Source organism: Melanotaenia boesemani, chromosome 6 (genome assembly GCF_017639745.1).
Source record: "Melanotaenia boesemani isolate fMelBoe1 chromosome 6, fMelBoe1.pri, whole genome shotgun sequence".
In the NCBI taxonomy this organism is placed as follows: Eukaryota; Metazoa; Chordata; class Actinopteri; order Atheriniformes; family Melanotaeniidae; genus Melanotaenia; species Melanotaenia boesemani.
The window spans coordinates 38,953,184-38,974,828 of NC_055687.1; the positions used below are offsets into that span (position 1 = coordinate 38,953,184).

Consider the following 21,645-nt stretch of genomic DNA (forward strand, 5'->3'; position numbering starts at 1 on the left):
TCCCCTTCCTTGCCTTCACCCTCACTCTGGCTCTGCATCCCTGGCGTCTCCTCCGTAGCTCCTTCGGGATATTGTGCCTGACCCCCGGCGACAGCACAGGTTTACTCAGCGCTAACAGCTGGTCGTGAGAGTAAACAATGGGCCTGCCACTGTGAGCGTTGCTCTGGGTTACGAGGAGTAACAAGAGCAGCAATAAAAGTAAAAAGAAGAACTTGGAGCATACAAAAACCATTGCTGTTCCATTGCAATAAATAATAAACACAGCGAAAAGCCAAAGGAAAGATAAAATAAATACTAAATAAATACTAAATAACACTAAAAGCACCCGCAGAACTGGAGCTGCTGCAACAGGCGTCCGACCAGGACGGAGGCGCCAACAAAATCCAAAATCCAACAAAATACCTCTAGTGGCATTAGGCACCCCCGCTCCCCAGGAGGTCCCCCAGGGCAAGACAGGCCAGGAGAGGCCGCGCCCCATGACCGGGCCATACCGGGACCACAGCCAATGAGCTGCCACAGACCCCTTCGGATACTTGATTTATTTTAGTGAGGCTCCTCTCCGCCAACCCAATGAAACCGCCATCCATTGTTGTTGGCAGGAAGTCACAAGCCGTAGTTATTTTAGTTGTCCTTGACAGAAATACAGATAAGTTCAATTGTCTCGTCTTCTCCCAAACCTTTATGTGTAATTACCTACTAAGGCTGACAGGTTTGAATCAGGTTTGGCTTTCCACTCCTCCCTCTTCATCCTCGCTGCGTCTTCATGCCAGCAGCAGCTGTGAGATTTGCTCGCTCCATTTTTACTATTTTCAGCAAATTTTTTGGTTTTGTTGTTTGTTTTTTTGCAGTGTCTTTGACGTCTTCAAGTAGCTTGTGTCCTTCCATCCTCTAAAGTTTGTACTTCTGACAAGTCCATACTAGCAAGTACACAAGAACCTTGTAAGCATACTGAGTGGAAACGGCCCTGGTCTGTTGGTCACAGATCCGGATCTCATCTCACGTTTCTGAAAAGAATTTCTGGAACCTCTGTGAATGATGACGTGTTTTCATCTTTTCTTTCCCCACTTCGTTTGGACAAAGATAATGTGTGTTTAGATCTGGTCGTTAATGTTTTACTGACGTTTGGGAAGTTTTTCATTCACAAAAATAAATGAGACCAGAACAAATTTCTACATTTTCCACATAGAGCTGTTTTTATTTTCAACTCTTACATTTATGGAAAAAAAAGAATTAAATGAAATAATTTAGTAAAATAAACTGGATGAAAAGCGTGTTATAAGGGTCACATCTTTTTCTTTCATTTTTCTTTTAGGTTTATTTGCTGACATGCAAACTTCCATATGTTGACATGTATGATTATTATTGGGATGTTTTGTACTGTGTTTAAGCTGTCAATAAAGTTTGTAAATAAAAAAAAAACTAGTGAGGAGCCAGATGCCTTCAAAGATGGCTGGGAAAACACAAATATAAAGCATGAGACCACAACAGCAACAAAAAACTAATCCATCAGAATCCGTATGAGCTAATACCAGACTCTTCTGTAGTAACTATGACGTCTCTTTATATAATTTAATTTCATTATTACAATTACTAAACATTAATTACAGATTAACAACATCCTCAACAGAAATAATGAATAAAAACCATGTTAAAGAAGATGTGACAATTCAACTTCAGAGCATTAATTTATTTATTCAAACTTCTGGACTCTAATGTTACTTCTGTTTTAAGTTGTGCAGAAAGTTCTGACCACATCTAGAGGAAGAATGACTCAGACTAGATCCAGTTTAAAGTTGGGCTGAAATGTGGAAATGTGGCAGTGATAACTGGGAGCACATTGCAGCAGACAATGCTCGGTAAGCTAGATTTCTGCTTGGTCCTGAGCTCCGAAAGTCATGCAGGCAGAGTAAATACCAGCTGTGAAGGAGGTTATGTCATCTCTATAGCATGCTCCATGTCCAGGACTGGCCTCTTCTCTGGGTTGAAGTCCCTGTCAGACCTCTCCACAAAGCGTTGCAAGATGCTGTAACACTGCTCACTCCTGGAGAAGGTGTAGTACTCTGAGATCTCCTCCCATGCCTTGTGGCTGGGCAGAGGGAAAGGATCTGGTCCTTTGTTCTCAAAGAAGCTCTTCAGATTCCTCTCGGCCAGCTTGGTGGCATAGTCCACAGCGAAAGTGTCAAAGCGCTCCTTTTCCTTCTCCATGTAGCGTTTCCAGAAGGTGAGCTGCAGGTAGCTGACCTTGGAGCGACAGCGTCTGTAGCAGGTGCCCAGGAGGCCACAGATGGAAGCAGTGATGATGATGGCCCAGCCCAGGATCTGCAGGTTCAATCAGAGAAGAAAAGCTGAGCAAGGTGGTCCTTTATTCTTTGAAATGCTGTCAGATGTTTGTGCTGTGGTCATTTTAAAGATCTTAATAAAGTTTACAGAGGTCATCAGAGTTAGGTAAGTGACACTAATGTTGCAGATGACAGTTGTGGTGAGAGGGCAGATTCAAACCATGCTGCTCAAACATTCATTCAGTTGTATTTTTGCCAGTCTTTTCAAAATACAAAAGTAGGAAAATAGCATCTTTAAGGTCCACTCTGGAGCGCACATCTGATGAGTTGTGTGAGCTGATTGTGCTGTAGCAGTTCCAGAGCCTCCTGCCCGAGCACGTGACCTCTTATATTAAAGGTCCCATATTATACATTTTGTCAACAACTTCATACGGGTCTCAGAGGTCAACAACATTTTTTGTTTCTTTGTTTTTTTTAACTTGTCCTGTCCAGCATCATAGCAGCAAAATGATAATCTGGTTGCTGTATCGTGCTGAACAAATTTGCTCTGCCAAGGGGAGGCCTATGGGTAAGGCTCCTCTTGATAATGTGATTCATTTATTTATTTATTTACTTTGAATCACGGAATCTATGTAATCTTGCTGGACCTGACCGGAGGGGACAGAAAAAGATGGAAAATAGAAAAATGAAACAAAAGGGAAAGAAGAAAGGAGACAAAAAGATCACAGACAGAAGGAAACGACCCTTCAATCCACACCATCACCAGACAACAAACTGTTACACCTGTACATGAACACACCAGAAAATTTCCTACAACTTTTACAAAAGCAGAAACACACACACAGAAAAAACAGAGCTGCCAGTCATTAAGAGTTTTTAAATAATAACCAAATCAAAAAGACATAACAGCGACCAGATACTAACTCACAGGAAAAAAAAAAAAAAAAGAATTATCTCTTAGTATAAAAACCCACTGGACAACTCAGTGACTGTGTCAGCATGCAGAGCATGAGGAAGAGGAGTGATCAATGATGAAGAGTGGTGAGTGAGATCATGCAAATGCGACCACGCCTCCACGGAGGTCAGAGGCAGACCAGGGCAGCCCAGAGACCCGGGCCCTCAGCAGCAGCCCCGGAGCACCAACCCAAGCTACCCCACCACGAAGACGACTCCAGCCCCACCCGAAGGGCAGCAGAGGAGAGCCCCAGCAAGAGCCCCCCATGGTCTTGGGGCACAGGTCCCAGTGGGCCAAGATCCGCAGCCACCGGCCCCACCAGGGACCGGCCACCCAGGGCAGCCCAAGCGAAGGGCCCCCCTCCCAACCCAGCACCCACACCTGACATAACACCCACAGAACCAGCAACCCACTAGTGCAGCCAATCTGGGTCCCGGCCCCTGGGGCAACCACCTCCCCCCGCTTGCACCCGGCCTCACCCAGGGGGAACAGGGGTGTGAGAGGTCCCAATTACCCTCTCCCTCCCTGCTCCTGACTGTTTATGTAGTGTGTGTTGTTTGCAATTAAAATTGAGGGGCAGTGACCGCAATGAGCCGGGAGCCGGGCCCCCCAGGTGTTGTTTGTGTGTTGTGTTTCTTGTGTTTTGGTGTCTAAGTGCAATTAAAACTGAGAGGTGAGTGGCCACGGGGTGCATCCAAGGAGACCACTGAATGGCCCCCTCTGCTCCACCCTGCATGGCTCCAATCCTCCCAACTCCCTACGTGTGCGTGTGTGTGCGTGTGTGTGTGAGTGTGAGAGAGACAGAGACAGTGGGAAATAAGAGGGGTCTGGGGATGTAAGTCCAGAGGGAATGAGATTCTGGTTCTTTGAGGAGGCAGACATTGTCTCACTACTGATGTGGTCAACTAAGAGATTCCTAAACTGCTGAATACACAGATTATTTTTGTTTTTCCAGTTCACAACGATAGTTTTCTTTGCGATGCATAATGCTGTGCGTATCATGTGTGCAGAGTTAATTGCCATATTAATGTCACCCAAGTCACCTAGTAGACATAGTGCGGGGATTGTAGGAATATTACATTTAAACCATGTTGACATGTCCACACATACCTGAAGCCAGAACCTGCGGACAGGTGTGCAGGACCACAAGACATGGAGATAGTTATCAGGTGTGTTTTCATTGCAGTGTGGGCAGATGTTTGATTGTGACAGACCCATCCTGAACATCCTTTGTCCTGTATAATGAGTTCTATGCAGAATTTTTAATTGTATTAGTTGCATATTTGAATTTTTAGTCATTTTAAAGGTGTTTAAACATATTTGTGACCAATTATATTTATTAAAGTTACCGGATAAGTCACCCTCCCATTTTGAAGTTGGAAGACAGATTGAGTCTTCTAGTTTGGATAATAGTCTATATGTTTTTGATAATAGCTTTGGGGCATTGAGATTCATGAATTCTGCCACCCTAATAGGTAGCTGTAAGTTTAATTGATTAATGGTATATTTTTACATATAATAGATTTAAGCTGGTGATATTCTAAAAATGTTTTGCTACTGATTCCATATTGTGAAGTGAGAACATTAAATGACAAGAAGTTTCCATTTTCTATTATATGTTCTAACTGTTTTATTCCTTTATTTTTCCATTGAGTAAAATTAATCAGCTTTTTGTTTTGCAGGATGTCAGGGTTGTTCCAGAGGGGTGTAAACTTACATGGAAAAAGTGAGGATTTGGTTATTTTTAGAAATTCCCACCAAGCCACTAAGGAGGAACTGATATTGATGCTTTTAAAACACTTATGTGTTTTGATGGTTGAGTTGATGAATGGCAGTTCAGAGATAACCAGATCCTCACACAATGCTTGCTCTACATCTAACCATGATTCATCCAGACTGCTAGGTTTAAGCTATTTGGAGATATACTGCAGCTTGTTAGCTAAGAAAATATGATTAAAGTTGGGTAGCTCCAATCCGCCTCTATCTTTAGTCTGTTGTAAAGTTTTTAGACTGATACGTGAAGGCTTATTTTTCCATAAAAATTTAGATATATGTGAGTCCAGTGACTTAAACCAGCTGGAGGATGGTTTAGTGGGTATCATTGAAAACAGGTAGTTTACTTTAGATAGAACCATCATTTTAACTGTGGCAACCCTCCCCATGAGTGATATGGGTAAGCGCCTCCACCGTGAGAGATCATCCTCTATTGCTTTAAGTAGCTTGACATAATTTAGCTTTGTTAGTTCTGATAACCTGGGGGAAATGTTTATGCCTAGATATCTAATGTTTCCAGACTGTATTGTAGTATTGGGTATGTTCTGTAGGTCACAGTTGATGAGCATAATAATAGTTTTAGACCAGTTAATAGAGTAGTCAGATATTGATGAGAATGTGTTAATAAGTGTGATTGTCTGGGGGAGAGATGTCGGTGAGTTCTGGAGGAAAAGTAATACGTCATCAGCATAAAGACTTATCTTGTGTTCTATATTTTTGGCATGGATTCCTTTAATCTCTTTATTTTGTCTTATGGCAGCAGCTAGGGGTTCAATAAAAATAGCAAAGAGTGATGGAGAAAGCGGGTAGCCCTGTCTGGTGCCTCTCTGCAAACAGAAGCTTGGAGAAGTTTGATCATTGGTCTTCACACATGCATTTGGGTTGTTATATAATATTTTTATCCAATCTATGAAAGATGACCCAAACCCAAATTTGTTTAACGTTGCAAATAAAAATTTCCAGTTTACTCGGTCAAATGCTTTTTCTGTGTCTAAAGAAATGACTGTGGATTCCAGATCATGTAGAATAGAATAATCTATGATGTTAATTAATCTACGCATGTTAGTAGAGGAATGTCTACCTTTAATAAAGCCTGTTTGGTCAGGATGTATTATTAGAGGGGTTATTTTTTCTATCCTTCTGGCCAAAGCTTTGCTAATTATTTTGAGATCTACATTTATTAGTGAAATTGGACGGTAACTGGATGGAAGTGTCGGGTCTTTACCTGGTTTTAATAGTAGAGTAATATTGGCTAGGTTCATATTTGAAGGTATTTTTTGTTTTTCCCTTGTTTCTAATATCATGTTGTAGAAGGTGGGTGCCAGCGTTGTCCAGAAGTCTTTGTAGAATTCTGTTGGATAACTATCTGGACTTAGACCATCTGGACCTGGACCAGGGGCATCGCCTGGCCTGGGCATTCCCGGCTCTAGCCCCGAACATTTCACATCAAGCTCCAAATGTTTTTTCATCCCAGAAGGAATAAGTTTACATTCTCTCAGCCGCCTTTTGACATTAAAGAAGATGGTAGTTTTGTAATTTCCTGGCTTATGTGAATGCAACACAGGTACAATATGACCAATCACAGAGGAATTTTATGGAAGCGGGTATCCTCCATGTTGGCTAACAGCCCAGCGTTTTATCCCTAATCTGAACTCTGGTGTTATTTCGAGCGGCCATTGTTAGCGGTCAAAAATAGACATCAGACAGTTTTTAATTAAAGATGAGAGAAACTCTTCAGTTGTGGTCGCTGCCAATGGGCAGCAAGACTCTGGCCAACACACGAAACAGGTAAACCACAAATAATTAAAACCCTGTATGTCTTAAAATGAAATGAACATTAGGCAGATCATTCGTGACAGTACTTGATACTTCGAAGGTTAAGCTAACTGTACTAAACCGTTAGCCCTGCCCTTTTCTGTTCTACACATTAAATCCAGTGAAGTCTACGGATTTCGCTGGTTTACCCGCTGGTGTGTGTGTGTGTGTGTGTGTGTGTGCGCATGCGTTTGTGTTGTAGTGGATGCAAACGGCTTTCCCAGTGTTGGATGTTTGGTTTCTAGATGCTGTTTTAGTTTAAATATAGATAAATAAAGAACAGCTTTTTTATAAATTTATTTACTGATGTTTTTGTTCACCTCCAGGTCACTGGCTGGTCATAGTTAAAGAGTTTTAAAGAGTGTTTTACATTTTATGTTGCTCGCACTACATTTATATTTGTAATACAAAACCAGTCTTCCATGGTCTCACCTTTGTGTGGGTGTTTATGTATTAATGAGGTTGGTGGTTCTTGTATGTGTGTGTTGATCCAGGATAGGGATGTTCGAGACTGGGAGGAAAAATCAGACTAGTTTAAACTCGGCTATACTACTGAAAAAGTAGTAATGGTAAAGATGGAAAACAGCAAGTGAAAGAAGGAAAAAAGGGAAATGATGGAAGGAAAACAAGTGATGAAGCCTGTAGGGAAAGAAGGAAGAGATGAGATGATAGAGAGTTAGTAAATACTACAGCATGGTCTTTATTCTGAAAATTATAAGTGACTGAAAACAGTTCACGTTCATCCTTTTGTTGCAGAAGATGTGCACTAAAGAGCAGGTTGTGGAGATAAACAGCAGATGTCTGGAAAAGTAAAAGTTTAATACTGATTTTAGAGATCTTGTTTACATTGTCACGTTTAAGATTGAAAATAATACATATGGAAGCACATATTACAGTATTTGGCTTTAAACAAGGTGACACAATGCTCAAGAAAACTTAAATAAAAAGCGGTTTTACTGTGTTGGTTCTTTACGAGGGTGTGGGCTCAGCCCCCAATGTTCCCAGGTCCAGGAAACGCCCCTGACCAGGACCATCTGGGCCTCGACCATCTGGACCTGGAGCTTTATTGTTGGGCATATGCTGGAGAGCTTCTTGGAGTTCACTGACTGAAAGAGGGGAATCCAAGACCATTTTATTTTCATGTTTTAATTTTGGAAGATTGATGTTGCTAAGAAATTTATCAATATTGTCATCTGTTGTAGTTAGTTGTGATGTATATAATGTTTTATAGAATTCTTTGAAAGTGTTATTTATCTTGTCAGGGTCGTGGCTGATGTTTCCTTCTGGATCTCTGACAGAGGAGATGGTTGTTTTCTCCTTGTTTGTTTTTAACTGATTAGCCAGGAACCTTCCAGATTTGTTGCCATGCTCAAAATTCTCCAAACAAAGTCTTTGCACCAAGAATTGCGTCTTTTTATCTATTATTTCATTAAGTTCAAGTTTAGCTTTCCTTATAGCATTTAGTATGTGTTCTTCTGGGGAGACATGGTAAGGTCCTCTAAGGATTTAATTCTGAGTTCTAACTCTGAGATTCTCAAAGTTTCCTTCTTTTTCTTATGAGAAGAAAAGGAAATTATTTTCCTTCTCATTACTGCTTTTCCTGCTTCCCAAAGAACACACGCTGAAGTTTCTGGCCAGATTGTGGAGTGCTTTGAATGTAATGAGGAGAATTTTATAGTTAATTCTTTGTTTTACGGGGAGCCAGTGAAGTTGTTGTAAGATGGGGGTGATGTGGTGAGTAGTAGGGGTCCGTGTAATGATGCAGTTTCTGGAGGGATTTATTGGGGAGACCAAAGAGAAGTGAGTTGCAATAGTCAATCCGGGAAGTAACAAGACTGTGGACGAGGATGGCAGTGGTGTGGGGGGTGAGAGAGGGGTGGAGACAAGAAATGTTTCTCAAGTGAAAATATGCAGACCGGGTGATACTGTTAATGTGGGAGTGAAAAGAGAGTGTGCTGTTGAGGACGACACCCAGACTCTTTACCTGAGGGGAGGGAAGGACAGTTGAATTGTTTATGGAAATTGGATAGCTGTTAGATTTGGAGAGAGTGGGGGGCGTGCCTACCAAGAGGACTTCTGTTTTACAACTGTTGAGTCTGAGGAAGTTGGATGAAAACCAAGAATGAATTTCTTGTAAACAGGTGGTGAGGGAGGTTGGTGGAAGTGAAGAGGATGGTTTGGTAGAGTGGTAGAGCTGAGTGTCGTCCGCGTAACAATGAAAATTAATATTGTGTCTGCGAAGGATGTAACCAAGTGGAAGAATGTAGATAATGAAGAGGAGGGGTCCCAGGACTGAGCCCTGGGGCACACCAGCAGAGACAGGAAAGAGTTTGATTGTTGGGATTTTATTCGAATGAATTGTGTGCGGCCAGAAAGGTAAGAAGTGAACCAGGCGAGCGGGGTGTGAGTGATGCCGATGGATGATAGTCTGTCAAGGAGAATGCTGTGAGAGATGGTGTCGAATGCTGCAGTGAGGTCAAGAAGGAGGAGAATGGATAATAAACCTGAATCTGAAGCTATGAGAAGGTTGTTGGAGATTTTGAGGAGTGCTGTTTCGGTACTGTGGAGGGAACAGAAACCGGATTGAAATTGCTCATAAATATTGTTTTTGATAAGATGGTTATGAAGTTGAGAAGCAACAGGCTTTTCAAGGAGATGAGGCTATATGCATATTACTGAAGCGTGTGTGTGTGCATCCCACTGCTTCTCCACGTGCATGTGTATCTGTATCTGACAGGGATGTATATGCGCTTGTGCTGTTCTGTGTGTGTTCCTGTGAATCATGAAAAGTGCGGATGTGTATATAATATAATGAGTGTTACCGTTAACCGTTGAAGGGTCCAGATAACAGCTGCTTGCAGAGGGCGGTCTACAACAACATCCGATTAAGACAGGTTTTAAATTATGTGAATGGTGCCTCAATGTCACACCTTATTTAGCCTGTTCTGATTAGTACAGATATATGATCTTTTATATTAAAGCTTTCCCCCCTCCATGTGCATTTCTGTCTCTTCTAATATCCTCTATCCAGTAATGCACATTTCACCACCATCAAAAGTCCCAATGAGTTTCAAACACAGCCAAGACTTAAAGATTATGATTGCTAAGGCAGAAATATCCTTTATTTTGTTTCGATTGCAATTAATATTAATGTGAGCAATCCTTAGAGGCAGACATGTGGCTTATTATGAAGGAAACTGATTGTAGTAGACTTACATCATCATCATCTCTAACACTAAATTTCTACAAATTGTCATATTTTTCTAGTTCTGGGTTCCTAATGTATATCTTTTTTGCATTTTCTGTTGCACCTCTTGGTTTAATAAAACCGTAGACCATCCAGGTTGACAGGGTCTTGCCCTGGTCTATACGTAGCCTAGCTTTCCTTGCAATGTCTGCATTTTCCTTTGTGAGGTGTTCACTGATGGAAATATTGGAAGCTTTTGCTTTCTTTCCTTGTGTGAGTAAATCAACTTTATGTTTCCTATTAGCTAAACAAACGATGACAGCAGGTACAGGACATTTCTTCTTATTTGGCTTTAGTATGTTCTATATTTAGAGGAATATGTTTACTCTGCAGAAAGGCTGCTACCTGCCCTTCAGATGTCTCTTCTTGCTCACTGGAATCTTCTGAGTTTCTGCCTTTTACTGCTTGTATGCAGCTTCTGGGTCGGATCACTAGTCCTTTGATTACATCATTTATTTGTGAATATTGCTCCAAATCTGACACATGATTCTCCAGATTATCAATTTTCTTGCCGGGTTCCATATTTTGAACTTGAAGCTGTTTACTTACATTCAGTAAATCAGGTATTATGGACTCCTGCAGCAAAATCGCAGGGCTGCCAACTTTTCATTAATCCTTGGAGCTAGATTTGGTGGAGCCAACCAAAATTTTGTCACAAACATGGCAGCAAGACATAAGACTCATTTTAACTAATTTTGTGCAGGTTTAATAATAAAATACAGCACCCAGGACTAACAAAATATTTAAAAAATGTATATAAATAGGTCTTCGGGGACTTCCGGGAACTTTCATCATGTGAGACGTGTCTGCGGGAGCTCCGCCGGAATGTGACTGCTTAAACGTGTTTTTTGCACAATTTTATAAAGCTATATCCGAAATTGCTAACAGTAAGTGAAGTTTATACTATGACTGTGACTGGTCTGCTGGGAGAGTTTTTTTTTGTAAGCAGGGCGAACTGGGGGAAGACAGATACCACCAAAGTAGGCCGCAACAAGCAACGTCTGTCGCCTGAGCCTGAGGCCGCTCCGGAGCCCGATGCTAACGAGCGTCTACTAATCCAGATGAAGGTAATGATGGACGACATGCGCTCAGACATCATTGACAAGTTTGAAGAAATTGTGTCAGAAGCAGTCACGAGAGAAATTACAACTGCTCTTGGGCCACTGGAAGTTAAGATAATATCTCACGGGGAAACTATTGCGGACCTCAAGCGCTCTGCTAATGACCACGACAACAAGCTAACTAACTTACAAGACACTATAGCAACGCTGACGGATCTGGTGGACTCTTTATCGAAAAAATGTGAGGACCTGGAGGGACGCTCGAGACTAAATAACATACGTCTCGTGGGTGTACCAGAGGAATCCGAAGGACCCCGCCCGACGGATTTTGTGGCCACATTACTACGAGAATTATTAGGCCTGGATGACAAGCCCGCACTGGATCGAGCCCACCAGACACTCCGTCCCAAACCGAAGGATGGAGAACCTCCCCGTCCGTTTGTTGTGAGGGTTAATCAGTTTCAACAACGCAACGAAATTCTGCGTAAGGCTGCAGCATCCGCCCCTCTTCTTTACCAAGGAAAGAGAATTTCCATTTTCCCAGATTTTACTGCTACAGTGGCCAAAAACGTACTGCCTTTGCCAAAGTTAAAAAGGAACTTCACTCCTGCCCAGGTGTAAAGTTTGGTCTCTTTTACCCTGCTGTGCTGCGGGTCACTCTCCCTAGTGGACAAGTCCACAGATTTGAAGACCCATCACTTGCTTCAGACTTTGTGGAGAAACGTATCAAGAATGTAGTGGCTCCGGACTCTGTTTAGGTTAATTTAGTAGCTGCGTAAACAGGGACTACTGTTGCCTGTACTTTTATTTTCCCGAGGTTATATTCATACTGCTTCATTTCGGCTTAAAATTACTGATAGGTTTGTGAGGCACTTTAGCTACTACCCTGGTTAATTCTTTGCATTTGTTGGTTCTTTTTTTTTTTCTTCTATTATTATTATTATTTTATTATTTTTACGAAGCTTTTGTAAAACTGCCTCTGTTGTTCCCTGCATAGAAAGGACTGAAATTAGCAGGGGCTGGGTGGGACAAGTTCATCACTCCTCCTTTCCTGGTAGGGCCACAAGTACAGCCATTCTCCTGCATAAATCTGTCCCTTTTGTCTCTGATCAGGTTATTTCTGACCTAAACGGCAGATACGTTATTGTTACTGGTGCAATTCAAGGTTTCCGCATTACGTTAGCTAATGTGTATGCCCCCAACTGTGATGATGAATCTTTTTTTAAACGATTTCTTTCACTCCTCCCAGATATGTCAACACATCATTTAATATTAGGGGGAGATTTTAATTGTTGGCTGGACCCCAAATTGGACCGATCTTCACCAAAGTCTGCTGTACCCTTACGGTCAGCCAAAATAATTCAGTCCTTTATGGAGGAGTTTTCAGTGTCAGATGTGTGGCATTTTGTTTACCCATCAAAAAGAGAATATTCTTTTTTTTCGCCGGTACACCGCACATTCACCCGCATTGATCTTTTCTTAATTGATAACAGATTACTATCGGCTGTGTCCCTGTGCAAGTATGATGCAATTGTTCTTTCTGATCATGCTCCGCTTTTAATGAACATTAAATTGGGTACTTCACTACCTGAACGTCCACTCTGGCAGCTAAACACACGCCTACTTTCTAGTGATAGTTTTGTTACCTTTATCTCAAAGCAGATTGACTTTTTCTTGAGTGTCAATAGAACCCCGGAGGTGTCTGCTTCCCTCCTTTGGGAGTCACTGAAGGCTTTCATTAGAGGTGAAATCATTTCATACATTTACTATGAAAACAAACTAAGGCAAGAAAAACTACAGAATTTAAGACGGCAAATTTCTCAACTTGATAATATGTATGCAATTTCGGTCTCCCCAAATATATATAAAGAGCGACTCTCACTACAAGCAGAATTTGATACTCTCATGACCCATCGCGCTACAGAACTCATGCTACAGTCTGGCTCCCAGTTTTTTGAACATGGTGATAAGGCCAGTAAATTGCTGGCACACCAAATTCAACAGGTATCCGTTTCTCGCCAAATATCCAAGACGCAAACTGATCAAGGTGTAACAACAGATCCCTCTCAAATTAATCAGGTGTTTAAAGAATTCTATAAGTCACTTTATTAGTCCGAATTCACACCCTCAGACAATGATTTTGACACATTCTTTGCCAACTTAACTATTCCCACTATTGACCAGGAAATTTCTGCCAGTTTGGGACGACCTATTACTTTACTGGAGCTCAATTCAGCTATTCTGAGCCTTCAGAGTGGAAAATGTCCAGGCCCTGATGGGTACCCATCAGAATTTTATAAAAAATTTAAAGACAGACTTGCACCATTACTATTAGATATGTATAATGAATCGTTTACCTTGGGAGTATTACCTCAAACACTTAATCAAGCCACAATTTCACTTCTTTTAAAAAAAGGGAAAGACCCCCTCTGTTGTTCATCATACCGCCCTATAAGTCTTTTGAATGTAGACTTTAAACTGTTGTCTAAACTTCTAGCTTTGCGTCTTGAGTCTGTCCTGCCTAATATAATTAATTCGGACCAAACTGGGTTTATAAAAAATAGACACTCCTTCTCTAATCTTAGAAGACTGTTCAACATTATTTATAATAACTCCTCACACAATACACAGGAAGCCTTAATATCCTTAGATGCCGAAAAGGCTTTTGACCGAGTAGAGTGGTCCTACCTGTTTTACACAATTAAAAAGTTTGGCTTTAGTGATACTTTTTTAACTTGGATTAAATTGCTCTACTCTAATCCACAGGCCTCGGTGAGGACCAACAATACTTGCTCAGACTACTTCTGCCTCCATCGCTCAACAAGACAAGGATGCCCGCTAAGTCCCCTTTTATTTGCTTTAGCTATTGAGCCACTGGCTGTTGCGATCCGTTCTAATCCATCTATTATAGGCATACATAGACAGGGTCTAGAGGCAAAGGTTTCTCTGTATGCCGACGATGTACTTTTGTACGTCTCTGATCTAAACACATCTGTCCTGGCGGCTTTGCGCCTGCTTTCAGACTTCGGCCGGTTGTCGGGGTATAAGCTTAATTTAAGCAAAAGTGAGTTGTTCCCCATTAATCCCACAGCTCCCCCCCTGCATGGTCTACCTTTTAAAATAGCGCATGGCAGTTTTATACATCTTGGAATCCAAGTTCCACATAAACCGGAGGATCTATTTAAAGCTAACTTTTCTTCTTTATTGTTAAAAGTGAAAGAGGATTTTGAACGCTGGTCACTGCTTAAGTTATCCTTAGTAGCGCGCATTAATTGTGTCAAGATGAATGTTCTCCCTCGCTTTTTGTATTTATTCCAATCTGTCCCACTTTTCTTGCCCAGCTCTTTCTTCCGTCAGGTGGATACTCTTATTTCAGATTTTCTTTGGGATAAAAAGGTTCCAAGGTTATCTAGGAATTACTTACAAAGACCTAAATCACTGGGAGGGATGGCCTTACCAAATCTTAGATATTATTACTGGGCCTCCAATATTAGAATTTTTAAATACTGGCTTCAATCGGGAACACCCTCTTCCCCAGACTGGCTGGTCATGGAGAGAAAGTCCACAAGGCCTGTGTCTCTCACAGCTTTATTATATTCACCTATTCAAAGTTCAACCACACCATATACTAAGAACTGCATTGTTAGAACATCCCTTAAAATTTGGAACCAATTTAGGTGCTATTTTGGATTACAACTCCTTTCTCCTAACGCTCCCTTGGCAGCTAATCACACCTTTCCTCCCTCTCTCACTGATGGATCTTTTTTGATATGGTCAAGCCTGGGTATTCAGACATTTAAAGACCTTTTTATTGAAAATATTTTTGCCACCTTCCAACAACTCTCAGTTAAGTTTGCCCTTCCAAAGCAACACTTTTTCAGGTACTTACAAGTTCGCAGTTTTGTAAGTAGCAACTTTCCCACTTTCCCAAACCTGCCAGAGGACTCTACCTTAGACTCCTTGCTCTCGCCCATCTCCAACTTAAAAGGGTCCATCTCCGCTATTTATGATCAGATGATGTCTATACGGTTGGACACTCTGAGCACAATCAAAGCTCTCTGGGAGGAGGATTTGGGTGAGGTTGTACCTGATGAGCTGTGGTCACGAATATTAAGCTGGGTACACTCTTACTGTGTATAGCTAAATACCTAATTGTATAAGTCTTGTAAATATTGAAATTTTTATACTGTTTTTCATTTTTTTTTTTGCTACCTTAAGAAGCACAACTGCTAAATGACTGTACCGCTGCAACACCTAAATTTCCCAGCTTGGGATGAATAAAGTACTTCTATTCTATTCTATTCTATTCTATAAGTCCTCTATATGTGCGAGGCACTGTCTTATACAATGTAAACTTGTACATCGTGTTTATTATATCAAAGCTCGTTTATCCAGGATATATGACGGTGTCTCTTCAGCATGTGACCGATGCCAACAGTCTCCAGCAAACCTTATTCACATGTTTTGGCATTGTCCAGGACTGTTAAGTTATTGGACTGAGGTGTTTTCTATTATTTCAAAAATGTTTGGTAGGAGACTTGAGCCCAATCCCTGGTCTGCTCTATTTGGGGTTTTTCCAGGGCCACCTTCCCTGTCTCCTTCTCAAAGTCACTCTCTGGCCTTTATGACCCTTCTTGCAAGAAGGGTAATTTTGTTGAAGTGGAAATCACCTCAGTCTCCCTCCTTCACACATTGGCTCAGGGAGGTTGTATATTTTCTTAAACTTGAAAAGATTAGGATGTCACTCTATGGCTCATCGGATAAATTTTGGCATATATGGAATCCACTGTTCCAGTTAATTGCACAAATTGACTTCCCCTCTGCCCCAAACTAGCTTCTCAGGGTAACTCTTCTGGAGGTCCTCTCTGCTTTCTTTCTCTTCTTTTTTTTATATTTCTCTGGCTGCTTGATACATTGTGAATACTTTTGTGTATATCGCTGACACTCTTCTGGGCACAGGATTGAATCCCTTTCTCTTTTTGAGACTGTATTATACTATAATCTTTTTCACATGGTTGGAGGTTGTTGTATGTGTTTTTTTTTTTTTTTTTTATATATAACTGTTAGAGATTGTACAAGGTTTTTATTTTTGTAACATGGTATTGTGACATTGTACAATTTCCATATTAAAAAACCAAATAAACAAAGTTTGGAAAAAAAATAAATAGGTCTTCAAAGTACCAACAGAAACTTCAAAATAAAACAAGAACCAACTCAACTACAAAAAAGAAGGAATAATAAGACAACACAGAGGGAATTTCACAATAATAGTAATTTCTCTAGATCTGTGTGCCTTGCTGGACTGGCTTTTGGCCTTTTTTGGGGAGCCTTAATTATCAGCTAATGGTGGTGAGAACTTATGAAAATGAATACAGCATGTTGAAAATAAGATAAGATTATCTGAACCTGCTAAAAGCAGAACATACAATAGAATAAAAGTTAATGTCAGTGTTATTGAGATCATTTTGTTTGAACCAGCACACAGTTCCCAGTAAGGCAGTTCCCAGGCAGACAGCAGTTTCAATACAAAACATAACTCAGCAACATTTTACTGGAGAATAAATTTCAACATCATTTTTTTAACATATTTGCACATTTCCAAGAATCACTTATATTAATGTCTTTCTGTAAATATAAATAAATGTGACTTAAGTCTGATTATATGAATTTTATTATGCTGGATGTTTAAAACAAACCTCCAAATTCGTGTGACGTCAAAATAACATTAGCTGACTGCGTTTACCACAGTAATCTGATATTCACTTGGAAGTTTTTTATAACATAAATCCATAGGAATTCCTACATTTGATAAGATTATAAATTCTCTATTTTTATGTTTCACTTTTGTTTGACAACACACAAAAAAAGAGGATTTTTTTTAGAAAGTCTATTAGAATCATATTATTATTATTATTATTATTATTTATTTATTTATTTATTTTTATTGTTCCATTTACAGCTGCAGTGGTTTGGAAGCAGCAGTAACAGACGGCTTAGCAAAGGGAAGCAGATTAAACATTATGCTACTCATTTTATAAACAAAGCAGGTCTTTATAAAGAAAAAAAAATCAAAGTAATGGGGGGCCTGGGCCCCTGTGGAGCCCTGTGTGTAGCAATGCCCCTGCTCTCACAGTCTCTGTCGGCATAACTTGTTGATTACGAAAATCTTTTTTTCAGGTTCAACAAATAGATTCAGAATAAAAACAGCTGTCAGCAATGTGGCTGATATTTCTTACTGCACATCTCACACTCTCCCACAGTAAACACTCTCCTAGTGAACACTCTCCTACAGGAAATACTCTCCTAGTGATTACTCTTGCCCAGTAAACACACTCCCTCACTGAACAGTCTCCTAGAGTGAACACTCTCTCCCATGGAGCACTCTCCCCGCTTTGTCCATCTTGTAGATGATGGTAACGCGTAGCAGAAGTTCTACCTCATCGTCTGCCCTAAAAAACCCATCCTTCTTAGTACAATTTTCCGTCATCTTCTATCCCTTAGACCTGAACTAACCTCACTAAACCACTGAACATGGACCATAATCAACCTCATTAAACAACAGAACATGTACCAGAACCATTTTTGCTAAACCACAGGACCTAGATGAGAAATGGTCTCACTAAACCACAGAACATGGACCAGAACCGGCTTCACTAAACCAAAGGGCCTGGAAAAGAACCGGCTTCAGTAAACCACTGAACATGGACCAGAACTGACCTCCCTAAGCCACAGAACATGGACCAGAACCGACGTCCCTAAACCACAGAACATGGACCAGAACCAGCTTCACTAAACCACAGGGCCTGGACCAGAACCGGCTTCACTAAACCAAAGGGCATGGAAAAGAACCGGCTTCAGTAAACCACAGAACATGGACCAGAACTGACCTCCCTAAGCCACAGAACATGGACCAGAACCGACGTCCCTAAACCACAGAACATGGACCAGAACCAGCTTCACTAAACCACAGGGCCTGGACCAGAACCGGCTTCACTAAACCACAGGGCCTGGAAAAGAACCGGCTTCAGTAAACCACAGAACATGGACCAGAACCGACCTCCCTAAACCACAGAACGTGGACCAAAACTGACCTCCCTAAACAACAGGGCCTGGACCAGAACCGGCTTCACTAAACCACAGGGCCTGGAAAAGAACCGGCTTCAGTAAACCACAGAACATGGACCAGAACCGACTTCCCTAAACCACAGAACGTGGACCAAAACTGACCTCCCTAAACCACAGGGCCTGGACCAGAACCAGCTTCACTAAACCACAGGGCCTGGAAAAGAACCGGCTTCAGTAAACCACAGAACATGGACCAGAACCGACCTCCCTAAACCACAGAACATGGACCAGAACCGGCTTCACTAAACCACAGGGCCTAGAAAAGAACCAGATTCAGTAAACCACAGAACATGGACCAGAACCGACCTCCCTAAACCACAGAACGTGGACCAAAACTGACCTCACTAAAACTCAGAACATGGACCAGACCTGACCTCCCTAAACCACAGGGCCTGGACCAGAACCAACCTTACTTAACCACATGACCTGGACCAGAATCAGCTTCACTAAACCACAGAGCATGGACCAGAACCGGCTTCACTAAACCACAGAACATGGACCAGAATCCGCTTCACTAAACCACAGACCATAGACCAGAACCGGCTTCACTAAACCACAGAACATGGACCAGAACCGATCTCACTAAACCACAGAACATGGACCAGAACCGACCTCACTAAACCACAAGGCCTAAACTGGAACTCGCTTCATTTGACCACACAACATGGACCAGAACCAACTTCATTAAACCAAAGGGGCCTAGACCAGAATTAACCTCACCAAACCACGGAACATGGACCAGAACCGGCTTCACTAAACCACAGGGCCTGGACCAGAACCGGCTTCATTAAACCACAGGACATGGGCCAGAACAGACCTGCCTAAACCACAGGGCCTGGACCAGAACTGACCTCCCTAAACCACAGAACATGGACCAGAACCGGCTTCACTAAACCACAGGGCCTGGACCAGAACCGGCTTCATTAAACCACAGGACATGGACCAGAACTGACCTCCTCAAACCACAGAACATGGACCAGAACAGACCTCCCTAAACCACAGGGCCTGGACCAGAACTGACCTCCCTAAACCACAGAACATGGACCAGAACAGCCCTCCCTAAACCACAGGGCCTCGACCAGAACTGACCTCCCTAAACCACAGAACATGGACCAGAACAGACCTCCCTAAACCACAGGGCCTGGACTAGAACCGGCTACACTTCACCACAGAACATGGACCAGAACCGGCTTCACTAACTAACACAGAACTAGTCTACCAAGCTGCTTGGATTTTATGTGAGTAAGGGTACGTGGTGTGTTTTCTTACTTGTGACTGAGCTCTGAACATCTGCAGTAGGTCCATCTGCTGGTCTTTGGACAGTCCGGATCGCTGACAGGGAACTCGGGCCAGCTCTTCCCGACACTTCACGGTATTGTTTCTACAGAACAAATCCACCACCAGGTTGTCGTCCACACCACTGATGGCACACTCGTAAAAGGTTCCATTGAGCAGGGCCACGGAGAGCCACATCACAGGGGCCACACAGGCCCCAGTAAAGATGCTGAGCAACACCCTGAAGCACCCGCAGCAGTTCCCACGAGGACAAAGCTTCATGGGATCCAGGCAGCAGCCGGTGTACAGCCTCCACAGCCTGGGGCTCAGGAACAGGCTCAGGACCAGGAGAACTGCAGCTGGACCCAGCAGGAAGGTCAGCCCATAAGCAAAGTTCTGATTGTGGTTGCATGGACACTGAAAGGAGACCATGGAGAAGATCCTCTCCCCTCCTATGGTCAGCAGTGCCATGAAGCTGTAACCGATGGTGGCTTTCTGGTTCATGAAAAACTGCAAAACAGTCTGGGCGTTGTCCATGGCGTTGGTCTGGAGCACAAAGACAGGAGAAGAGTCTGCAGTGATTCCCTGTCAGCTGTTAGTTCCAGCAAACTTATCTCAGCTCCTCCCTGTGGATGTTTGTCCTCTGGCTCCTCCTTCAGCCAATCATGCGCTACTTCCTGCTTTCATTTCTCCGCCTGTCACTAAAACGAGAGAAAGAGAAGAGAAAAACTTTCAGCTCAGCCTGTAGAGATCATCTGTCTGATGTTTGTTTCTGTTTGTCGTCATACCAACACGCCTCTGTCTGTCAGACATGACAGGACATGCTGAACAAACCAGTCTAGCAGATCCTCAGATCCTCTTTTCCAGTCCCACAGGAATGAGCAATCTGCGGTTCCTCTTTACAAGCGGAACAGACCATTATCTAACTTCATCCTCATGCACTTAGCTCTTAGAGGAAAACAGCAGATATGTTTCCATTTTTTTAACCTGTCCTGTTCTGCATCATAGCAGCAGATTGATGGTCTGGTTGCTGTGTTGTGCTGAACAAATTTGCTTTGCCAAGGGGAGGTTTATGGGTATAAGGCTCCTCTTGATAATCTGATTCATTTATTTACCTTAAATTATGGAATCTATGTAATCTTGCTGGACCTGACCAGAGGGGACAGAAAAAGAAGGAAGACAGCAAAAAAAGCAAAAGGGAAAGAAGAAGAAAGAGGAGACAAAAACACCACAGAAAGAAGGCTCCAGGAGCCCCCCCGCCATCGACCCCCCTCCCTCACCCTTCACCTACTCCAATTTCCACCTCACGTAACCACACATTCACACCCTCCCCTACAGCAGATATGTTTCCATCTCTTGCCCTCATGCATGATGTGCACCTCTCTGAAAAGAAAACCTGGTAGCAAAGCTCAGGAAGTGGTTAACCTTCATGATCTCAGAAAGAAGACCAGACTTCATGTTAGGTCTGTTTACATCACACACAGACTGCTCTGCATCCTGTGGAGTCAAGCAGGTGCACCATAGTTCTGGTTCTGAATTAGTGGTTCTGGATTAGTGGTTGGGTAGGTAGGTAGGTTGCTTTTGTGTGCTTTACCGTTGTTGGTTGTTTAGTTGGAAGTGATGTGTTCTGGTGAAAAACAAAGAAACTGAAACAAACGAGTGTTTGAGTGACTTCAATAATAAAAAAAAGATCAAGTGAATTTATTTCAGCAGTTTTACATTGAAATGATCATGTGTGGTCTGTTCAGACCACCTGCTGTCACATCAGGACAGAGACGTTCACAAATTATTCAAGTCAAAGTCAAGTGTCAAGTCTTTGACCTTAAGTCTCAGGTAGGCCTGTCGCGATAATAAATTTTGATGTGCGATAAATTTTCTCTGAAATTATTGCAATAAGCTATGATATTGCACAAAGCGATAATGTCATCTTGAAACCATTTTCAAATAATATAATGACAATGCCATATTAATGCAAATACACCTTTTCAAAGATCAATAAACTTTCATTTCTAAAGAACATTTTACACTGGAACTAGAAGAAATTTTAAACAAAACAAAAACAATAAATTGAACGGACTCTCAACCTCATTAACAATGAATGTAAAGCAAACACAA

The 21,645-nt window shown here is 42.0% G+C and overlaps 1 protein-coding gene across 1 annotated transcript; it reads right to left on the reverse strand.

Moving 5' to 3' along the window:
* Window positions 1-1,172: 1,172 nt before the first annotated feature.
* Window positions 1,173-20,224, reverse strand: calhm5.1 (calcium homeostasis modulator family member 5, tandem duplicate 1). Its single transcript, XM_041988191.1, has 2 exons — window positions 19,525-20,224; window positions 1,173-2,319 (listed from the first exon to the last, which is right to left on the reverse strand). The coding sequence occupies exons 1-2, from the start codon at window positions 20,065-20,067 to the stop codon at window positions 1,930-1,932; spliced, it is 933 nt and encodes a 310-aa protein (XP_041844125.1). The 5' UTR covers window positions 20,068-20,224; the 3' UTR covers window positions 1,173-1,929.
* Window positions 20,225-21,645: the final 1,421 nt, after the last annotated feature.

Bases quoted from the DNA above. Each gene is read 5' to 3' on its own strand.
- calhm5.1 (XM_041988191.1), bottom strand. From the start codon at position 20,067: ATGGACAACGCCCAGACTGTTTTGCAGTTTTTCATGAACCAGAAAGCC. The intron at 2,320-19,524 runs GTAAGAAAACAC...TTGAACCTGCAG, and splicing joins TGTTCAGAGCTCAGTCACAA to ATCCTGGGCTGGGCCATCAT.